Source organism: Tachysurus vachellii, chromosome 18 (genome assembly GCF_030014155.1).
Source record: "Tachysurus vachellii isolate PV-2020 chromosome 18, HZAU_Pvac_v1, whole genome shotgun sequence".
NCBI lineage: Eukaryota > Metazoa > Chordata > Actinopteri > Siluriformes > Bagridae > Tachysurus > Tachysurus vachellii.
This window is the reverse complement of record NC_083477.1, coordinates 11,910,931-11,932,864: the sequence shown is the minus strand read 5'-3', so window position 1 is coordinate 11,932,864 and position 21,934 is coordinate 11,910,931. Positions and strand designations below refer to the sequence as shown.

The following is a 21,934-nucleotide window of genomic DNA, read 5'->3' as shown; positions in this document are numbered from 1 at the left end:
GAATCATGTATTAAATGGCTTACACTACCAAAATGGTTGCCAGAAGCACCAGCCAACAACATCCAGCTCATCCACTCCATAAATAAAGTACTAATTTATTGGCCTTAATGTTGTATGATCAGTACTTTTCAGTTGCCGGTCTTAAGTGTATATGTTTTTGTTAATTTGATTAAATCATAGCACTTTTTCCACAAGGAACAGTAAATGAAATGGCGGACATAGGACTCTATCTCTCAAGACACATTTAACTGTGTTTTAGCAGCAAAGTGAGCAGAAATAAAACTTTCCTCAGGACCCTTCTGGTCCATACTAAGATCTATATTTTTCCATATATCTCTGTATCTGCTCAGTCTACTTCACTGACAGAAACACACCACTAACTTCACCACCACGTGTTACATCCATTACTGTAAAGCACTTTACTGCTCCCTGCTGAAATTCACCGTCCTGGAGAACATCATTTCTGTCTGTGGAGAACCATTGGGCTTGATCCAATTTTAACATTTAGTGGTTTTGTGTGTGTGTGTGTGTGTGTGTGTGTGTGTGTATTAAAAATAGCTATCCACAAGGGCTATATCTCTATAGTGACGTCCTAATCTGAGCAGACAGGCACATGGAACACCTGTAACACATCAGCCTGAAACGGGGAACCCACAAGCTATTCATTTTTTAGCTGACAGGTCAGATCAGTTCAAGGTGTTTGTTATTGGAAATAGCAGTTCTACACACATAATGGATTCTTCTAGATGAATTCAAAAACTCCACCACTTTTAATGGCTGCTTCAACACCTAGTAAAACTGCATAAAGCTGGTAAATGTGGCATGTATTATGGGTTAGTTGTTACTTTTTTTTTTTATGGCCCGTTGTTGCAGGAAGTGGCTATTATTAGCATTCATATATTCAACTATTATATCTGCCCACTAAGCAAGGCTTTTTGTAGCCAAGTCCTTCTAATGATGCCAACTCAAGACATTGTCTTCTCTTTGTTTATTAACAACATTTAAGAGCTATGTGCAATCTCTTTTGATTGCAACACTATGGAGAGAGTGCTTTAAAACGCTTACGCTTCCTGTTAAAATACCCAAACAGCTGCTAATGCACTGTTTACAGCTTGAGCATGATCTAATCTGCAATGGTGTGAGGTGAGAAGAGTTTAGAACAATACTGCCTTTCAAGACATTTTTAACAAATTTTTCCTCTTTTTTCTTTCTTTCTTCTTTTCTTCTTATTCCAGACATCAAGAATGTGCAACAATTTTTTTTATTACACCCACTAATTGAAATTATTAAATTATTTATTTAATAATTAGTTAGTAATTTGATTATTATAACTTTAATATCTAATTATTAATAATTAATTCATTATTATTTGATCATTCAAAATATCACATTATTATTGATTGATATAGGAGAAGCTGTTTTCATTTGTTTCTAACAAAAAGTCTCAAAATAAAAAAGTATCAATATTCTCAGAAATGATCCAAAATGTGGCAAAAATATTTTCAATGTAAATTCAAACAAATCAAACTTCTCCTTGTGATTTGCCATTTTGCTATCATGAATTCCTTACTACTAGTAAGTTACTAGGGAATTTTAGTTTAAAAGCTTGTTACCTTTGCCAGGAGGTTAAGGTTACACAACAAGAAAGCAGACCACATGCACAAACCTAAGAATAGAAAGCAACATTTACAAGCTTGTCCTCTACACGTGTCTCCAGCCTTGTTAGGTATTTCAGAAAAAGCTAATCATTTCTCCATGTATTAATGTGGGAGAGCCAATCAGCTCAAAAACAATGTTTTGCATGAGTTCACAAAACTATACAGTGACATTTAAACTATACTGTTTAAGTAATCTCAAATTGTGTAAATCTTTTTTGAGGTGCCAGTCATTCTATAGAAAGTTGTGGACCAAAATTTTGGGGACCATACCACAGTACCACCATACTATCAGAATCGGAGAGACTGCTTAAATACATAAAGACACTGTAAGGAACCCTTTTTCATAAGAGTGTGAAGTCGACTTATATCTGGGGCATATGGTATTTGTGCCATATTTCCTTCTTCCTTGGTTTGAGCCTTTGACTAAAGTCAAATATTACATTGGTGATCAATGAGAAGAGTTTCCTTTGTTCATAAACACACAGTACACTGTGGTTGGGGAAGAGCGCCAGTGAGACGGAATACGACCATCCACATCGCAACTTTTCCATAAATTACTCATGAGTGTATAAAAAAATGTGGAGACATGTAAATTTTTAATCACAGGGCCATATGGATGGTCTCAGATGGTATACACTAAGGAGCTGTGACACAGTGAAAGTCGGTCTACAGCTTGTATAATCCAACCTCTCCTCTTCACAGGAAGCCTAACTGAAGGCCTGAATGACTACCAGGCTGCCATGCCAGAGGACGATGCTGGAGATCATCTCTTCAAATAATACTACAGTTTAAATATTAGATATTATATGCATCCATCTATCTATCTATCTATCTATCTATCTATCTCTCTATCTATCTATCTATCTATCTATCTAATCTATCTATCTATCTATCTATCTATCTATCTATCTATCTATCTATCTATCTATCTATCTATCTATCTATCAGCTGATTGACAACCAAAAGCACACCATTGCTTGACATGACCCCATGGCTCACTATTCCTCACATGGTATTTGATTGACTATATATCTGTACAACCTGTTATAATTGAGTATCATTTCTGAACTTTTTCTTGGTATCTTGAGATAACTCGAGCAGAAGCAGGTCATTACCCAGACAGCGCATCTCTTTAGCACTCCTCAGTTGGCATGGGATCTCTTGTGCCAAAATTACGCCCCATGTCATGCCCACCCTCGCCTCCTCCTCTTTCCCCGCCATGGGAACGTTACATGTTTAATGACGAGTGAGATCTCTCCTCTCTCCCCATGCCACAAAAGCCCTGACATCTGTCTCTCCAAGAGCAGCACTCCAAAAGCTGCACATTTGTTCCTATCTTCTGCTTCTTCTAAAGAAATCAAAAATAAAAGAAGAGAGGCGGAAGAGGGGAGGAGTGCTCAAAGAGGGAGGGATGCATGGGTTAAAACAAAAGGCCTTTTTTTCTCTCTCTCTGAGTGTTAATTCCTCTATAAAGCATTCCCGAAAATTCAAAGTAGGTGTTAAAGAGGCCCTTCCCTTCTCTGCTGCGATGCTTATAGTAGAGCTCATCTGCCCACAGAAAGCAACATGTTTACATTGAAAGAAGCAAATGGAGAAAGTAAGCCATATTCTGGCTGCGACTATGGAAATGCTGTCACTGGATTTTCAGACATGGTTTAATTAATATATTCACAGTATGAATGTTATAGTGAATATTCTCAGTTTTTAATATTTCCTCATTGTATGCAATCAGCATTTATGTATTTAGGTGTGTAAAGTGTTTCATTATGGATTAAAAATTCTGATTATGAAATGTAATGTTAACAATTTTAGAATAATCAGACGGAGAAAATTCTGCCCAGCTGCACAAAACAAACAAGCAAACAACTGAACAAACAAAAAACAATCTGTCTATCTATCTATCTATCTATCTATCTATCTATCTATCTATCTATCTATCTATCTATCTATCTATCTATCTATCTATCTATCTATCTATCTATCTATCTATCAAATTCAGTACAAAAAAATTATTAGGACAAAATAAAGAAATTTAACCAACAACCAACAACAGAATTTTTCTCATTATTATTATTATTATTATTATTATTATTATTATTATTATTATTATTATTATCATCATCATCATCATCATCATCATCATTATTATCATCATTATTATCATCAACATCATCATTATTATTATTATTAAAAAATTAATAAATTAATATATTAATTAAAAAAAGGGGATGAATAATGAAAATAATAATAATAATTAGCTACCATTATGGGGGGCACGGTGACTTAGTGGTTAGCATGTTCGCCTCACACCTCCAGGGTTGGGGGTTCGATTCCCGCCTCCACCTTGTGTGTGTGGAGTTTGCATGTTCTCCCCGTGCCTCGGGGGTTTCCTCCGGGTACTCCGGTTTCCTCCCCCGGTCCAAAGACATGCATGGAAGGTTGATTGGCATCTCTGGAAAATTGTCCCTAGTGTGTGAGTGCGTGAGTGAATGAGAGTGTGTGTGTGTGCCCTGCGATGGGTTGGCACTCCGTCCAGGGTGTATCCTGCCTTGATGCCCGATGATGCCTGAGATAGGCACAGGCTCCCTGTGACCCGAGGTAGTTCAGATAAGCGGTAGAAGATGAATGAATGAATGAATGAATGAATGAACTACTATTATATTATTTTTAATAAATGTATAATATTATGATACTATTATTAATAAATAACTAAAAATAATGAAAAATTGTGCAGTAAATATTCTGTTATAACACATTTTTGAGACTATATCACATGTCTGTTTGTTCCTCTCTCTTTTATTTTTTATGCCATATAATGCATACTGACATAATAAACAGCAGTGAACTGTATACCGGTGTAGCATTAACAGACTCCAAACAACAGAGGGCGCTCTTACATCTCTCACACATACTACAATACTACCACACTAAATAGTGTGGCCAAAATAGAAAGTACACAGCACACTATTTTGACACACAGTAAACTAGTGCGCGAGTATAGACGTAAAGACGTAACCTGAAGGACGCAATCAAACATGGCGGCCTCCTTGCTGAGCAGGAGGGGAGTCGCGCTGTTAGGTTTTTCTAGTGTAAAATCTTTTATCCCAGTTGTTTCTGGGAGTAATGTCATACAGTTTATAGCTGGTTATAACCCCAGACCTCTCAGACTGAATTTAAAGGAGGCTTATATTCCGGACAGACACAGTGACAAGACCCCGGAGTGGCAGAAGACTGATAAATATGAGCGCAAGCTTTTTGCACGGTATGGTTTTGTCTCTGGTGTGGATCCGGTTAAACTGTGGCCCACTGCAGCCCAGCTGGAGGAATTAATCCAGGAAGAAAAGCAGTGGCAACCCCAGCTTGAAGAAATGCTAAAAAACATCGCGGCAAAGAAGAAAGAACGGGCGGATAAACAGCTAGCGAGGTAATTTACTGCACGGTTAGCTCGCTGAAATAGAAACGGAGGTGCGCGTATATACGGGACTTTACGGTCACAGGATCGGTCGTCTGTGTAGTTGCTCGTGTTTATTTACCGTTTGCTTGAGTGGCGTTTGTGCTGGTACACAAATGAATGTTAAAGGAATATAAAGTAAATCTGCAGTTTATTATTTTAAGACACTATCAAGAACTAAAACCAAGAAATATGTAATTTATAAAACTTTTCTTTTTTTTCTTCTCTCCTACTTTCCTTCTATCCCTCACTCCTTCCTTATCCCTCACTCCTTCCTTCCTTCCCTCTATCCCTCACTCCTTTCTGCCTTCCTTCCTTCTATCCCTCACTCCTCCTTCCTTCCTTCCTTCCTTCCTTCCTTCTATCCCTCACTCCTTCCTTCCTTCCTTCCTTCTTTCCTTCCTTCTTTCTATCCCTCACTCCTTCCTTCCTTACTTCCTTCTATCCCTCGATCCATTCTTCCTTCCTTACTTCCTTCTATCCCTCACTCCTTTCTTTCTTTCTTTCTTTCTTTCTTTCTTTCTTCCTTCCTTCCTTCCTTCTATCCCTCACTCCTTCCTTCCTTCCTTCCTTCTATCCCTCGATCCATTCTTCCTTCCTTCCTTCCTTCTATCCCTCACTCCATTCTTCCTTCCTTCCTTCCTTCCTTCCTTCCTTCCTTCTATCCCTCACTCCTTTTTCTTCCTTCCTTCCTTCCTTCCTTCCTTCTATCCCTCACTCCTTTCTTCCTTCCTTCTATCCCTCAATCCTTTCTTCCTTCCTTCCCTCACACCTTCCTTCCTTCAATCCCTCCGACATGTCATATGATGTACTTTCAGCATGATGGGTGTGTTCACACAGGCAAACTAATGATTTCACTTTAAATGACATTGTTTTATATAATTATTTTTATTTATTTATTTCCAGATAAGATATTTCTCAGGGAATTATGAACAGAGGGCACAAACGTTTAGTTATTTTGGTTTACTTAATTATGAATTAGGTTATCATTGCTGGTTTACTTGCTTTGTTATATTTCTTAACATATTGCTAAATTCACTTTCAAATCAGCAATTTTATTAAAAGCTCCTAATAAGGCAATAAACTGTGCAGATTTCAGTGCCACAGAACAGGTTCAAGGCTGTTACTGTTTTGGCTGCTGTATGAGAAATAGGCTACAGCTGATAAACTAGGTGATTCGCAATGCAGCAATAGTCTGTGACGTTTTCTTTTAATCCTCTCTCTACAGAGAGAAGTTGATTGCGGAAAAAATGGCTAAAATGCCCAAGATGATAGCAGACTGGAGGAAGGAGAAGCAGGAAGCAAAGAGGAAGCTGAAAGAAGACAAGGCCAAAAAGGAGCGGCTTCTGGCTGAGGCTCGGGAGCGTTTCGGCTACACGCTGGACCCACGCAGCTCCAAGTTCCAGGAGATGCTCGCAGAGATCGAAAAGGAGGAGAAGAAGAAGAGGAAGCTGCTGAAACGTCAAAAGCGAGAAGAGGACCAGGGGTCGACTCCTTCTGCAGCACCTGCTGAAGCCTCATAGACTTTGGCTGAGGAAACACGGACTGCTGTATATACTGAAATTGTAGTAACACGTTTTACCATCGCAATGCATTTTGAAAAACTCACTTCTCATGTCATTAAAAGAACTGTAATTAAAATGTAAAACTTGAATATTATTTGCACTTACACTAGTTACATTGCAGTTTGAGATGATCCTTCTGAAATAGACTGATGTGATCTAGATGACATTTTGCAGTCTGGGGCTATAACTCGTTAATAAATTCTCCTTTCTTTTACATCTTTTTCTCACCTCTTTCTAATGCTTTTCCTCAAATGATAACTCTATTTTCTTTTCATTACTTCTTCCACCATCCTGTTCTCTTTGTTTTTTTTCCTAATTTCTCATCTCACTTTGTCCCATCTCTCCCAATCCTGTTATATCTTTTGTGTTAATTATTCTTTCCTTTCCTCGATCCCTCAATCACTTTCAGCTTCTTTTATTCTGTGTATTTTTACAAATCATATTATGAATCAAAGCCACATTATGTATGATTCATCCAGTGTCCCAGCGACTGAAATACGCTAGCGTTTACATAATGACTTTTATAAGTAATTGCTGTAAATATTTACAAAGACGGTAGCTACTAGCTATAAAAACATAACGACCGATAGAAAAGTCCAGTGATAACATACAGAACTGCCTTCAGCTATAATTTACTGATTTTGCTAGGATTTATTTTTAATCAAACCCATATTAAAGAAAGCTTATTAATATTATGAAATGAGAAAATGCAAATGTGAATGAATAATCAGAACACGACATAACAGGTGTCTGTGCACAGTTTCAGACTGACATAAAATCATACATACAATCAATCCCACAGCCACTATTTTTATTTCATCAGTTATAAAAAGTTTGTCGAATTATATTTCTCAATATGGATCATGCAACATTAAATAAATGGAGTTGATTTATTATAATGCTTAAAACAGACTATACGATCTATACGAATTAAGTTAATATTAAGTGTGCGTTGTTTATAAATGACCATTTTCACTTGTGCATGAACTGGGTATTTAAACAGATGTCTGTCCCATTTCTAGGATAAAAATTATATTCACTTTTGATAACTGATGATATAAAAAGTCTCATGTTACTGGGCTTTATGATATAAATGTATTTTCTGCAGCCTATGTTGCTTTTAAAGTGACGGTTTTAAAGCTTTGGTCCAACACTGTCAGTTTTACAAAATATCCTTTTAGCATAATCTCTGAAAAGACGCATCACGTGTAGACACTGCCGCTTGGCTTTCACAGAAAAATCCATTTTAAACAATTAGCAGTGTAAATTTGGCCTTCAGACCAAATTTAGTCCTTCATGAAATATAAAGATCACCTTTTGGTGAGAAATTTCTCTCATAGTTGAGAATGGTCATATGTTATGTCTAGTTATGAACCTTCCATTTGTATTTCTTTTACTTAGAAGCTGGCACTTGTCCATGGACCATGTTTTTTTTTCTATAACTGAAAGATAACTGTTTCTTCATTTCATTTCCTGGATAAAAATACCATCTCGCTCTGCTTTAATAATACACCAAAGATGGCACACCTAATTATCTTCAACAAATTAAAAATAATTAGAAAAGCCTGAGATTTTTTCCATTCTAAAAGTGCTGCTGTATCTCAAGCTAGATTTATTATATAAATAATACTCTCCATGTGGAAATGTTTGGAAATTTCACCCACAAGTAAACTATATATCAATTGTATCTAAGCTATTTATCCTAAAATACAAGCATCATGTAAATTACCTACAAATGCTGTGTTTTAAGTGTCCCTAAGATGTCAGCAAGACTGTCTGAGCGGGGCCCATTATATGTAGCCTTCTATTGGACTGAATTAGGGAGTGAGGATGAAAGAGTCTCTTTGGCATCGTAGATCACTAGAAGAGTCCGTCCTCAACTTGCCACTTCAGCTGTATAATAGTTACAGAGCTGTGATCTCCTCCTGGTCACTTGTGTCAGCCTTCAGTTTTGACAGAGCTGCGTGGATCCTGAACTGAGTGCGGGACTCCATCGAGTATTCTTTGTAGTTATTCCTGAGAAGGAAGGAAGAAGTTTCCTTTTTAAAAAACGTCAAAAGCCTATGGCAAAGATATGTAAGCAGTACGTCACTTAACATTGGTTTGCATTTAAATTTTAGTCTAACGAATTAACACAGCAGTTTACAAAAGCCTCTACTCACTTGGCTTTCTGCAGGAGTTTGATGGCTTTCTCCCTCCTCCCTGTATCAGCATAGAGCAGGCCCAGCTCCAGCAGAGTGTTAGGAATCAGGTAGTGGTCATACTTCAGCTTCTTCTCACTGTACCCCATAATACACATATTATTAATCTCCCTTTTAACAAACCCCACATTCCAGAATACTTAATCAATTAAAGCTACGTTGCTGTTACACTGGAATGCGACACACATACACTAACAGTTTTTTGAATGACAACTGGATTGGACAAGGACTTGTGATGGGACAATATTTACACATAAATAAATCACTGGTTTGATGACATTATGTCCACATTATGTATTAAATGCAGTAACATGCTTAAGGTGATCACTCAATGGGTGGACAATGGGTTCTAATTCGCTCAGCTAAGAGCAGGAAGCTGAGGCCCCAGTGGACACAAGCTCAGTGAAACTGTAGAGAATTGATTGATAATGTGATGATTAATTGATAGTATGATCTTTAATCTTGTCTGTCTGGCACCAGCATCCATGATGGTCAACATCAGTGACATTTTCCGCAGTCATTAACTGCAGGTCTGGACCTGTATCTACATGCTGTGGGATGTACTGCTGCCACATCTCAGATAGGCTGACAGGATAATAAGTGTGTACAGGTGTACAACTGTTTCTAATAGAGTGACAGTCATACAACAGTAATCACATATACTGAGGGTCAAAGATTGTTGTGGCATAACGTAATAGAACATCCCATTTCTATCTCATCTCAAGATGCTATCTGGAGCACTTTACAAATTCAGGGTAAGTTTGTTGAGTCGAAATTTTCCACATTATGTACGATCGCTGGTCATGTGTGTATGTGGGTGGAAAAGTGCGCTGTAGGTGGAAAGGAGCACTGGCCTGCTGTAAACTTTGTTAAAACTTTCTTCAGCAAGGTGCAGTTTGTTTTGGTTCTTCAGACAGAGACCCTTCAGCAGAAAAATCAGGCAGCTATCATCTGCAGTGTACACATTCTCTTCAGGACACACAAACAAATCACACTTAACACATCTGCTCTACACTTTGTTGTTGTTTTCATACATAATGCCAGGATCTCCAAACAGTTTATGAGCTGATTTTTTTTCCTGTTTTGTCACACTTCCTTTAAAATATTTTTTCCCCATCCATGCTTTTTAAATAACCTTTTCTTTATCCATAACTGCATATTGTAGAGTAAGCAAAACTGTGGTAACAAACAAGCTATATAAAGTGTGGATGCCCCTAAAATTCTGTTTATCGGCCATAATAATATCAGTGAACGTAATAATAATATCATCACTGAATTAAGTGAACCAAACGATCACATCGAGTTCTGTTTATATTTTTTATTGTACTGTCTTTGTCAATAGAGTATGGACTTTGAGGAATAATCTATGAAATTTATACTAGAACTATGGACATGTAGAACCGTGTTAAGGTGCACTAAAACTGATGTAGCAGCTTGTTATGGCTCATCACCTTACTTTGGAATACTACCAAGCACGTCTATAAATTATATAGAACAAGTGATGCAAATGTGACAAGCTATTGTAAATGTGCTTTTCAAATCATTAGTAAAACCTGGCAGTAAATCAAACACATTGTGAAGCATGCAGTGCAGTACCGGGAGAAGCCTGCAGGGTTTGCTCTGCCTCCAGTAGAGTTTCCAGAATGCCGGCTGTGAGCTCTGGCTGTTTGCTTATCATGGAGAAACCATTCCACATGTACATCATCTCCTGGAACAGGCAGCGTAATCAGTCATCATATTTACACACTTTAATTTGGAGGAATGTGTCACATATGCTGAATGTGGGGGCGAGTATGCAATTATCTTTAGCTGACACAGAATTTTCCAGGAATTGTAGATATTAGGTGAAATTAATATGGTTATAGTTAAGAATACATGAAAAATGACACATGGATTGACACAGGATGCAGAGGTGCCTTACAAGCACAGGAACGGGTAGCGGTATGGGGGTGCTGGCTTTGTAGCGCCGGGCTTTGCGAATAGCAAATTTCTCCGTAGGAGGAGATTTCCCTGCTATCTTCTGTTTGAAGGTTGGCACCTGCCTGAGAGTGAGACCAAGTGAGAGAGAGAGAGAGAGAGAGAGAGAGAGAGAGAGAGAGAGAGAGAGAGAGAGAGAGAGAGAGAGAGAGAGAGAGAATGGAAATTATAAATCTTTTAGTAAAGTTATGTGTTAATGTTTGCATAAGCAAACACAAAACTGCTGATTTTGTTCATACACATAAATAATAAAGGTCAATCATTTAAAATACAGCATACATTCACAGCACAGTGAATTTGCATTACATGGCAGCAGTGTTGTATAAATTACTAGAAAGCAATACTTGAGTAAAAGTACAAGTATCGTACTAGAAGACTTTGGTAGAAGTGAAAGTTGCCTTTTAGAATATTACTCAAGTAAAAGTCTTAAAGTATCTGATATATACTGTACTTAAGTATCAAAAGTAATTTTCTGATATTTAATGTACTTAAGTATTTGAAGTAAAAGTAAAAAGTAAAATTTCAGTGATTTTCGGTAGGCATAAGAGCAGGGGCGGTTCTTTCATCTTTAGAGGGTTTTTAGCCCTCAGTGAGAATTTAAAACAAGAAGAGTTTTATATTATATATTATATGACTACATAGTAAGCCAAAAGTTATGGTATTATTAAATGGCAAAAGTGGACACCAACATGTTATGCATGATGTAATGAAGCCAGTCTTGAATCAAATCAGTTCATGTATGTATGCATTCTCTACAAACAGTGTGTCCAATGAATGCAGTCATTAATAAAAAAAAATATTCACAAGACAAAGACCAAATCAGTAAATGTTATTTTTATTTAGTATTGAATGGATTGTTTGCATTAATATTTTGTTTGTGCTATCAACTCTGGTAATAAGAATAGTGACATTTCACTGCTTTTGGTTGCCGTATTTGCGGCTTTCCACCGATTAACGTTATAGACAAATGCCTCCAGCTCTGACTGCGCGTGCACGCTGCGCGTGCCTGTGATTCTCCGTAGAACGTGCGGAGCTTAATGCAATCTAGGAGCAGTGATTCGCCAAACCTCCCTTATTGCAGTCGCACACATTTCTTCTGATTTTAGTTTGTAGTAACGAATAACGAAGACGCTTAGTGGAAATATAGCGGAGTAAAAGTATACAATTTATCTAGGAAATGTAGTGGAGAAAAAAGTGAAAGTTGACAAATTTAAATAGCGAAGTAAAGTACAGATAGTACGTGAAATTTCTACTTAAGTACAGTAGCGAAGTATTTGTACGCCGTTACATTACAACACTGCATGGCAGTATATGACAACCTGAAAAGGCTGAAATCAGGAGACAAATACGAGAAACATGAATTAGATGTCCATCACACAGCCAAACTGCTATATTTAATTGTGTTACGTGACTTGGCAATTGTCTGCCATACTGTCTCCTGTTTGATAAATGATTCCAATGTTAGAAATGGAAGGCACAAATACCAGGATGCCTCTGTAAGTCCTGTGTGTAAATGAATGTGTGTATACCTGAAGAGCTCAACCTCGTTCTCCCCAAATGGACGACCCTCTCCTTCTGGCAGCATACTGAGAGAAGCAGCCTTCATGTACACGTACATAGCCTGATAGATAGGGATAAAGAGAGAGGGAAAGACACTCATGGACATGTATCCCTTATATTACTTAACTCTGCTCTTCAATCAGAATATCTTGGAAATAGCAATTGATTCCTAGCATCTTAACAGCAAAACAAAAGTGCTGGCTGACCTTGGACCAGCGACTTTCCTGGCTGAGCAGGTCAGCGTAGAAGTAGGCCATTTTCCAGTGCCTCTTGTAGGTGAAGCACCACATCAGTTCCCAGTAGCACATGTGGTGAAACTGTTTCCAGGCCTGCTGCGCTTTACATCCATTCTCAAACAGCAATATTGCCTGGATATGGACACAAAAAAATGTTTTATAATAAAACCACTAAAATTTGAAAAATTAGAAACCTTGCACTTGCCTTGACATTCAGTTGAGTATCTTCACATAGCAGAGTAATTTTTTGCTTTGTTTGTACTGCTGAAAATAAGTTTGTTTTTCTGTCCTTGGATAGTGGCTTATCATATTTCAGATAGAGGATGTTACCACAGAGAGCAAGTACTATAGGGCTTATTTTATCCACTTAATATGAATATAATAAAAATAGACATAGATTTTTCCCGTATGCAAACCACAGAAATGTACAATCTCTACAACACAGTTCCTGACTCATGGTTTTAATAACATTTTCCCTGCAACCCTCAAGTCACTCACCTCATCAATGTTGCCTTTTATTTCCTCCACTCTGCCTGCAAAGAAAAGAAAAATTGCCCCCTGGAGAAGAGCGGCAGAAAGAAGAAGATCGCATGACTCACTCAAAAATTGAAACAAACCCAGCTACAAGAAAAGAAAGAGAGAGAGAGAGAGAGAGAGAGAGAGAGAGAGAGAGAAAGCGAGAGACCTACATTTGGATATCGTAGTTGAAATGGCTTCAGCAGTTTCTCAGCATCTGCTACTTCTCCTTCACCTGTCCCTGTGCAGAAAAAAACATGTACAACCATCATGTACAGTCATCTCAGCTGATATATAAATTAGCATTTTCACTTAAACATTCTCTGGTGAACAAACATTTCTCCAACAGAACTCTTATCTACCTTTTTGGTAAATATTTCCACTCAGTGTCACGACTGTCTATATGCTGACTAAATAGAAACTCTCTCCAATGTGCACTGTTACTATACATCCCCAAAAAACTATTTTTAAGACTCGCCTTATTTTGCGGTACTTTACATTTTGACTAATGAACCACAATTGTAAGGTGGGGGATATGACAAAAAAATATCATATCATGGTACTTGAAGGCATTTCTCCCCTTTTGAAAAATGATATATACCATGATTTGATAGGTGGTGTTAATTAGCCTCAGCTGTGCTACTTTACCTCCAGTAACAGATAGCAATGTTTGATCACAGATGTCGTTGTTCTCTTGTGACTCATTTTTTATGAGTCATTTTTACTTTTAGTCAATTTAGCACAAGCCCTAACTCTAGAGTTTACACTTTTCTGCTTTAATATTGAATGAAGATTTTGATGCAATACGTAAAGGTTTACGTAGATAATTGGGCTTTTAGTTGAGTGAAGAATTTGGGTACTTGTAGCAGATACCTAAAATAAATGAGAGGAAGGTGTAGAAGCAGAGAAGCAGCAGGGCACACAGCATAGAACGTAGGTTTTGGGAGGTGGCTCCTTCATAAAGCTGAGAAAGCCCATATTCCTACACGCACACACACACACACACACACACAGAATAAAATGCATGACAAGCACTGATTATCTTATATGTACTATGCAATAAAACATTTGTGATTTTCTTCAATCAAAGTCCTAAAGCCAGATAAAGAGATTCCAACTATTCGTGTAAACTCTAAAATGTAGACACACTGTAAAATTCTGAAATATTCAAACCAGACCATCTGCTCAACACCCATGTCTCAATCACAGAGGTCATGTTTTGGCTTCATTCTGATGTTCGATCATTAATGGAAGCTTTTGTATTGTATCCACTTGATTTTTGCACTGTACTGCATCCAGGATTGACTAAATAGATAACCAAGTGTACTTGTGTTCCTAATACATTGTTTATAGACCATTCATTCATTTGGAGAAACTAACACAAATAAATAAATTGAAATAAATATATTACCTTATCTCCAGAAAATCCAGCAAACTCCAAAACCTTGAGAATCCGTGCAGGAAACAAGGAAAGTGTCTGAAATAATGAGTGACAAACCATTGAAAAAATCAGTTTTATATCGTTTAATCATTTATGAAGAGACCCTTCAACTTACAACCAAGTTCAGCAACATACCAAGTTGAACGCACCGATTCCAAACGCCACCCCTCCCTCCAGGTGCTTGTGATTTGGCCCTTTGAAGGAGGTATGTGACTCAATAAAGGAGTGGAGCGCCCTGTGGAATAAAAGCACGATAATTTCCTCTGTCTTTACTATGAGATCAGTTTGCTTTGGGCTTGTCTGAATGGAAATTCATAGTAGGATACAGATATATTTAAACCTTAAACAGTTTTCCAGGCATCAATATGAGTAATGGCACTTAAATACACTGACAAACAAACACCCAAACTGCAGTCAGTACTGTAACCTGAACCCTTCAGTACCTGTTATGCCTATTACAGGTATTTATTAAAAATCACATTCAGCAGAATAATGCAGAATTTTTTTTTGTCTTTATCATTTAATTAATCCCACACTTACATGCTTTCAAACCTTGCTATAACCAAAAAAAAAAACACAACCATATACTGCAAAAATGACTACGACTACTGTAAGTCATTATTTTTTCAATCAAAGCTACAGTATTTGTAAATTGAGCTTCTGCACTGTTAGACATGGACCTACAGACTTTATGCTTTACTGATGTCTTCAGCCACTCAGGTTAAATGTGGAAGTGCAGTATTCACCTGAGGGTGCACAATTACTTTTACTTTATTGCTCAATGACAGAACAACATATCTGCAGATAATCTCTCGTCCGTGAGTTCTAAATAATTTGTCTAATAAAAACTGTCACATAGAGCTCACCTTGGCCAATGTAGATAGTGCACCAGGAAGTGGGATTTGGAAGCACACACTACAGTTATGGCACCGATTTGCATCATAAACTGTGTAGCACATTAATTTTAAACATACCGTCTGTACCAAACGAAAACCTTTGTTTTTGCAAGTGAATGCGCAGTGTGATTTTCTTTCCTTTTCTGGTTGTTGAACCCAGTAACTAATAGCCAAGATTTGTAATCTGCTCATCCCAGGTGCCCAGGCTACTAACTTACATTTTAGTCAATGTGCTGAAATGAAATTCAGTGTGCCAAAAATGACTGCAAATGTGGATGAAAGATGTTCTGCAGATGTGGATGGCAAAGAAGGATTATTCCATTAATGATAATTAAGTCAAAAGCATACAAAGCATACTTACTTGTATATGAGGTAGCTATTGCGTACTTTGATTCCTCCTTTAATGAAACTCACCATGTTCTCATCCTGCCAGCAAAGGGATTGAGCAGAAATTTTAGAGGGGATAAATACAAACGATGAAGCAATGATAAAATAAAGAAAAAGGCCTGACTAGATGGGGCATGTGCAGCATCATCGGGTCATCATGTAAAGCAATAATTAGTGAGAATCCTAGAAGATTTACTACAAGGTAGGTGTGTGGGTTTATGGGCCATATATGAAGAAAACCCCAAATCTAGGAGCAGATTGTTGATGGTGTACGTTTTCTGAATTACAATTAGGAGGCTTGATAGTGAGTGTGTGGGTGAATGAGAGTAGGTGTAGTTTTCAGCAGAATTGTGTGTGTGTATGTGTGTGTTTGTGTGTTATGTTGCAGGAAGTTACTGCCTGATATCTCTCTACCAACCTGTAAAAATGTGAGAGCGGCTCTTTGTAGCAAGCATTCAGCATAACAGGCCTCAGCATGGAGCTCCTCTATAACCACACAAACAATAAAAATGACACTTTAACTACAAGCATTGTAACAAGCATTAAAAGTCTTGGAAAAACATTTTCCTTGCAATGGAAAAGTTATGTGGGATTTTTTTTTTTTTTTACACATGACATATGCTGTATCTAAGGTGCACCTATACAGGGTATTATAGACCTTTTCCAACACCTCAAATTACTTACCTTCAGAGAGCTCGTCACCTGCTGCTCTCCCTGCCAGACTACCAGACCTCTTACGAAACCTGTAGCGGGCACACAAACAGACATTCTCACTGATCATTATCTCTAGCTATAATGTGAATATGATAGCATAAAACCATGTGGGTTTTTATTTATTTCATTAAGGATCAGTGGTGACTCTTCCACATAATTACACCCTTCCTGATTTAAGGCACAAAACAAACACTGATCCTGGTTCATCCTCACTATTTTTCAGAGGCTTTGATATCATTTTACTATACTATAAATACAATAAAGTAGATCAGACGTATATGATTTTCTCCTGAAGCAGCATCTGTTAGAAGAACACAGACCCTATTATAACCAAGAGCCTCTACATGACCTCAGGGCAACAAACATTATAGCAGGCAGGGAATTACCAGATATGATCAGCTGTTAACCATCTGAAGCTTCTGAGATAGTGGTGTTCTTTATCCCCATGTAAACACAGGCAAATCACTACTTCTACCCAGTACCAGTTCTGTTTCAGCTCATGATTGTACCTGTTTCAGGAAAGGCTTTTAAAACTGCTAACACAAGTTTAACAGTGCACTCTATTAAAAGAAATAAAGAATGTTTCTCTCTCTCTCTCTCATATATATATATATATATATATATATATATATATATATATATATATATATATATATATATATATATATATATATATATATATATATATATATATATAAAAGAATGTGCGTGTATGCATATATGTATTTATGTATGTATGCGTGTATATACCTCTGGCAAACATCTTGAGCACTTTTCATTGTATTTCCTGCGTTGACAATGTCATCGTGTTGGAAGGTCATCATAGCCTGCATCTCTAACACGGTGGCGTAGATCAGAGCATGATACATACTCTCTTTACACCTGCAACAGCCCACACATCCACATCCAACTTAAACCAACCTGCTTGAAGTCATTTTAAAAAAATAATAGCTAAGAAACATATGTATTTGAGCTTTTATTTACAAGAACAGATTTTTGGAGGGTCAAAAGTTGTCTTTTACTTGAATCAAACTCACAGTGCAGCCTTTCTCAAGCTTCTTACGATTCTTTGCTGGAATGTTTGGTCATTCATTCTGATTAAACTGTTGTTTCAGAAGATTACATGCCTCCTTGCTAGGACACCCTTTATTTTTTATTTCAGACCACAAATTCTTTTGTGTGATTCAGGTCTGGGATTTGTGATGGTCACTGTAATACTTTCACTTTACACAAACTTTGGAGGTATACTTCAGATCATTGGTCTGCTGGAAGACAAAGTTATGGTATTGTTTTACGAACGCTACTTTCATCCTGAAGTCCACAATTTCCCCCTACCCTAAGGCCCACAAGCTCTGACCAACCAAAGGTCCACAAGATCCCACCACTACGAAGTCCACAAGCTCCGACCATCCCAAAAATCCTACAAGCTCCCACCAACTCGAGGTTCACAACCTCCCATGGGCCACCAGCACCCAGCATCCTGAGGCCCATAAGATTCCATAATCCCCAGGCCTATAACTTCCCTTCATTCTGAGGTTCAGAAGCTCCCATCAACCTGAGAAGCGTAGAAAGAAAAAAGCTTGTAACCTGCAATGGTGGTTTAAGCTTCTCACAACCCTTGTTTAGCTGAAAATATACCAAGGCCTTTAGACTCACAGTCATAATCCTGCCTGGTCCTAATACACATAATCTTTTTCTGGTCTCTACAAGGACCTGGTTATTTTGACTAACATAAACACTGTTTAAACTCTTTCCAGGCTTTACATGCTGAATTTCACATGCTCAGCTTCAGTAGAAAGTGATGGCAAATATGAACACACATCTGTCCGCAATATATTAGTGTGGAACAGTAAAACAGTCCCAGGCAAGTTATATGACAACTTTAGTTTTAGCACACATTGCATTAAAATAAGAAAAATGATTAAATGCACAGATATTTTTGTTGAACTTTCCTTTTAATCATCTCAAGGTACAGTATTATGGAATCAGTCTCTCTTCCCATTCACACAGCCATGCCCCTGTAGTGAAACCCTAATCCTAGTACACGCTCTCAGATTGTGCAATTATTTTTCATTCATCTGAATTCTAAACATACTGTAGTAAACTGCTTATATAATAATGTAATCAGAAAGCAAGTATATTACAGAACATACATCAAGCTATTTAATATGGCTATTTTATATTGAGAAATGCTTTCTACTTCAGTAGAGAGAATTGTCTTTCAGTGACACTACTAGACATAGATTTGGTTTTATTACAAGCACACAAACATTGTTTTTTCTTTGTAGTTAACTGTATTCCTCATTCGAGGACCCTGTGGTCCATATAATTTGGCAGCATAGTTTAACTCCACTATCAAAATGGCAGCCACCAGTTGCTCACATCAAGTACGTTTAAAACAATCATTTAAAGGAAAAAACTGGCCTAACCCTCTGCTATCACAAGTTATATCTGAATCAGAATTCATTCGAGAGAAACAAGTAGTTACTGTTAAAAACACTTTTCCCCGCACAAATCAGTGACTGATAATGGAGAGAAACATACAAAATAGCGTTGGGTGGAATTGTTTCTTCCTGATCAATGTAGGCTCTATTTAATGCAGGACTGTGTGTCTTTGGGTGTGAACCTGGGTAAACACCTCACATCCTGGTCAAGGGAGTTGGCATTATGCACATAATCAAACAGACAGTGAAACGTTTCAGCAGAAAGCTACGACACGGCTAATCTTAATCCCTGTCAAAACCATTTTAGGCATTTAAAAGATTAGACACAACTTTACTACCACTGAAGTATCCGTACCATTCCCGCTAACCCCCCATTTTACCAATTTTGTCCATACTTTAAAAGCTCTCTCTAACCCCCTCTTATTAATGACATGATCACAACAGATTTGTGTATCAAGCTCAACTGGACTATCATGCTTTTACTAGGGTTTAGTACAAGTAAGAATAATACAGCTATACAAAAGGGTAAAGGCTAAAAGTACTTGCTCTCACCGTGGCTTCAGTTTGTCCAGACTCTCACTGAAGTGGTTATTGAGGAACAGATCCAAGGCCTCCATACAATCATCAAGACATGCCTTTAGAGACGTTTCTGTGGAGCTGAGACAAGATATGCACACAGAAACAGTATCAAATAATCAAAGAATTATTAGCCACCTGATGAAAACAGAGCATAAGAAGATGATAAAAAATTAATAAGCAATGTCTTCCGCCTTTGAAACATGCCCTTTATTAATTATAAATTATGCCTTATGTCACAGTATATCTAAGGCTATAACAAGCCCCCAGTGTAATAAAAGAACATCAAATGCCGGTGATTAGTGTATAAGGTTTAATAAAACATAATATTTGTAGAGAAGAAAGATTCACTAAAGTGAGGATCCAGTGGGATTGTACTTGGTATTAAGCCTGTACCATCGTATAGAACGCAGACAAATAGATAAACACATGTTTAAAGGTACACTTGCTCTTAGAGACACAGGAAATCTCCTAAGTGTGGGTTTAGAAGTGAAATTGCAACAGACATTTACTTGGACGTCCTGAGAACTTTGTCACCTGTAGAGCTTTGTGACACCATGCAAAACACACACAGACACACACACACACAATCTCTCTCTCTCATCTCATGTTGATAATTACTTTTCAGGTACTTATGAGTCAAATGTGCAAATATAATATAATTAATATAATATAATTAATATAATATAATATAATATAATATAATATAATATAATATAATATAATATAATAACATTCGTGTTGCAGCAGCACCATAATATAAAAATGCTAATTCAGATCTCATGTGACTTTTGCACAAAAATGTCCACAGTTTACACAGATGTTTACAAAAATCCAAAAAGATCCAATGAGAAGCAGTTCTGTGAACAGAAACACCTTCATGACAAGTAAGGTCAGAGGAGAATAGCCAGGCTTGTTTGAGTTCAGGGGAAGGTTATGGTAACTCATGGGAACTCAAATTTACAATTATGGTAAACAGAAATGCATCTTAAAATGAGGTGGATGGCAATTGTGACAGTTAAAGAATGAAAAAGGTCAGGTAATGTTTTCCCCAATCATCAACTGACCGGTTATAAGATACTCAAATCTGCCCAGCACAACGGCACCGACAACCATGGCAAGTCAATGAGATCACATTTTCCCCACCGTTAACTGAAGCCGTGTAGTTGCATGAATTTATGCATTGTGCTGGGGCTACATAAGTGACTGAGTGGAAAATGACATAAATGTGCAGGTGTACAGATGTTCCTAATAAGTTCATATAGATATTTATGCATGACGTCTGTGTACTTGTCAGCCATGACAGCAGTATTTATTTTGACTCATATTGGGGAAATACAACAGCAACTACAACTACTAAAAAATAAATAAATAAATAAATAAATAAATAAATAAAACAAGAGATTATTATTATTAACAATAATTATTATTATTATTATTAGCTATACTCTGGCAAAAAACTTTGTACTCTGGATAGAAAATCTCACTATCTCTTTCTCGCTCACACACACACTCACTCTCACTCACTCACTCACTCACTCACACTCTCTCTCACACACACACACACACACACAGCAATTACACAATGAGGAAGGAAGACTCGAGAGGAAGGAGGGGTGTGAAAACTGACCCCAAGAAGGAAAGAAAATTCTGAACAAACTGAAAAAAGTCACCACAAACCATCTGAATCAGCAAAACAACACTGAGATCTTTACAGTGTGGAGGAACTTAAAGAGTAGCTGTTAAGTCCCTGAGCCGCTACTCTCTCACTGTTAAGCGTCACATCACGCTTTTTTTTTTTTTTTTTTACTGTCGAAAGCATTAAAGCCATTACTTTAATATAACTGTCACCCCACTGAAAGAAAAGTGTTAATTAAGAAAGCCATACTGATCTATTAGCGCCTTCACACAGCAGCGCCTGAGCAGCTAAAGCAAGAGCAGCTGTTGCTACTTACTTTGTGCTAACAGGTGCATCTTTCCCGTTGGACATGATTTCAATTCCGAGTCTCCTCTGAGTCCTGGGTAACAGAAACACCTGTCAGTAAGTGCTCCGGGCTCGGCTCGCTTCCAAACAGCCAGTGACTTCGGAGAACAGAGCCGAGAATTTGTGCAGAGAAGCAGTTAGTCGCATTGACTTGAGGAATCCTGAGGACTTGAGCAGGAACGTTCACTCGAGTGAAAGACTGAGCTTCTCCTGTTGTGGCTCCGGTAACACGAGCGCTTCTTGGCTCCTCCTCGTCGACGCCGGTTTGGCTTCATGCCACGACTGCAATCTGCCATCATCACATAGTCTAGTTAAATTTCTCAGATCT

At 37.6% G+C, this 21,934-nt stretch overlaps 2 protein-coding genes across 2 annotated transcripts; one reads left to right on the top strand and one right to left on the bottom strand.

The window, feature by feature from the left end:
- Positions 1-4,651: 4,651 nt before the first annotated feature.
- Positions 4,652-6,768, top strand: gadd45gip1 (growth arrest and DNA-damage-inducible, gamma interacting protein 1). Its single transcript, XM_060892148.1, has 2 exons — positions 4,652-5,082; positions 6,338-6,768. Exons 1-2 carry the CDS (start codon positions 4,694-4,696, stop codon positions 6,630-6,632), a joined length of 684 nt encoding a protein of 227 aa, XP_060748131.1. The 5' UTR covers positions 4,652-4,693; the 3' UTR covers positions 6,633-6,768.
- A 537-nt stretch (positions 6,769-7,305) lies between these two features.
- Positions 7,306-21,825, bottom strand: zgc:158403 (tetratricopeptide repeat protein 39A). The gene is made up of 18 exons (XM_060892147.1): positions 21,578-21,825; positions 19,599-19,703; positions 17,353-17,484; positions 16,573-16,631; positions 16,307-16,374; positions 15,863-15,927; positions 14,741-14,840; positions 14,576-14,641; positions 14,038-14,146; positions 13,338-13,405; positions 13,147-13,206; positions 12,619-12,780; positions 12,382-12,473; positions 10,797-10,917; positions 10,472-10,583; positions 9,730-9,844; positions 8,837-8,953; positions 7,306-8,690 (listed from the first exon to the last, which is right to left on the bottom strand). Exons 1-18 carry the CDS (start codon positions 21,610-21,612, stop codon positions 8,579-8,581), a joined length of 1,698 nt encoding a protein of 565 aa, XP_060748130.1. The 5' UTR covers positions 21,613-21,825; the 3' UTR covers positions 7,306-8,578.
- Positions 21,826-21,934: the final 109 nt, after the last annotated feature.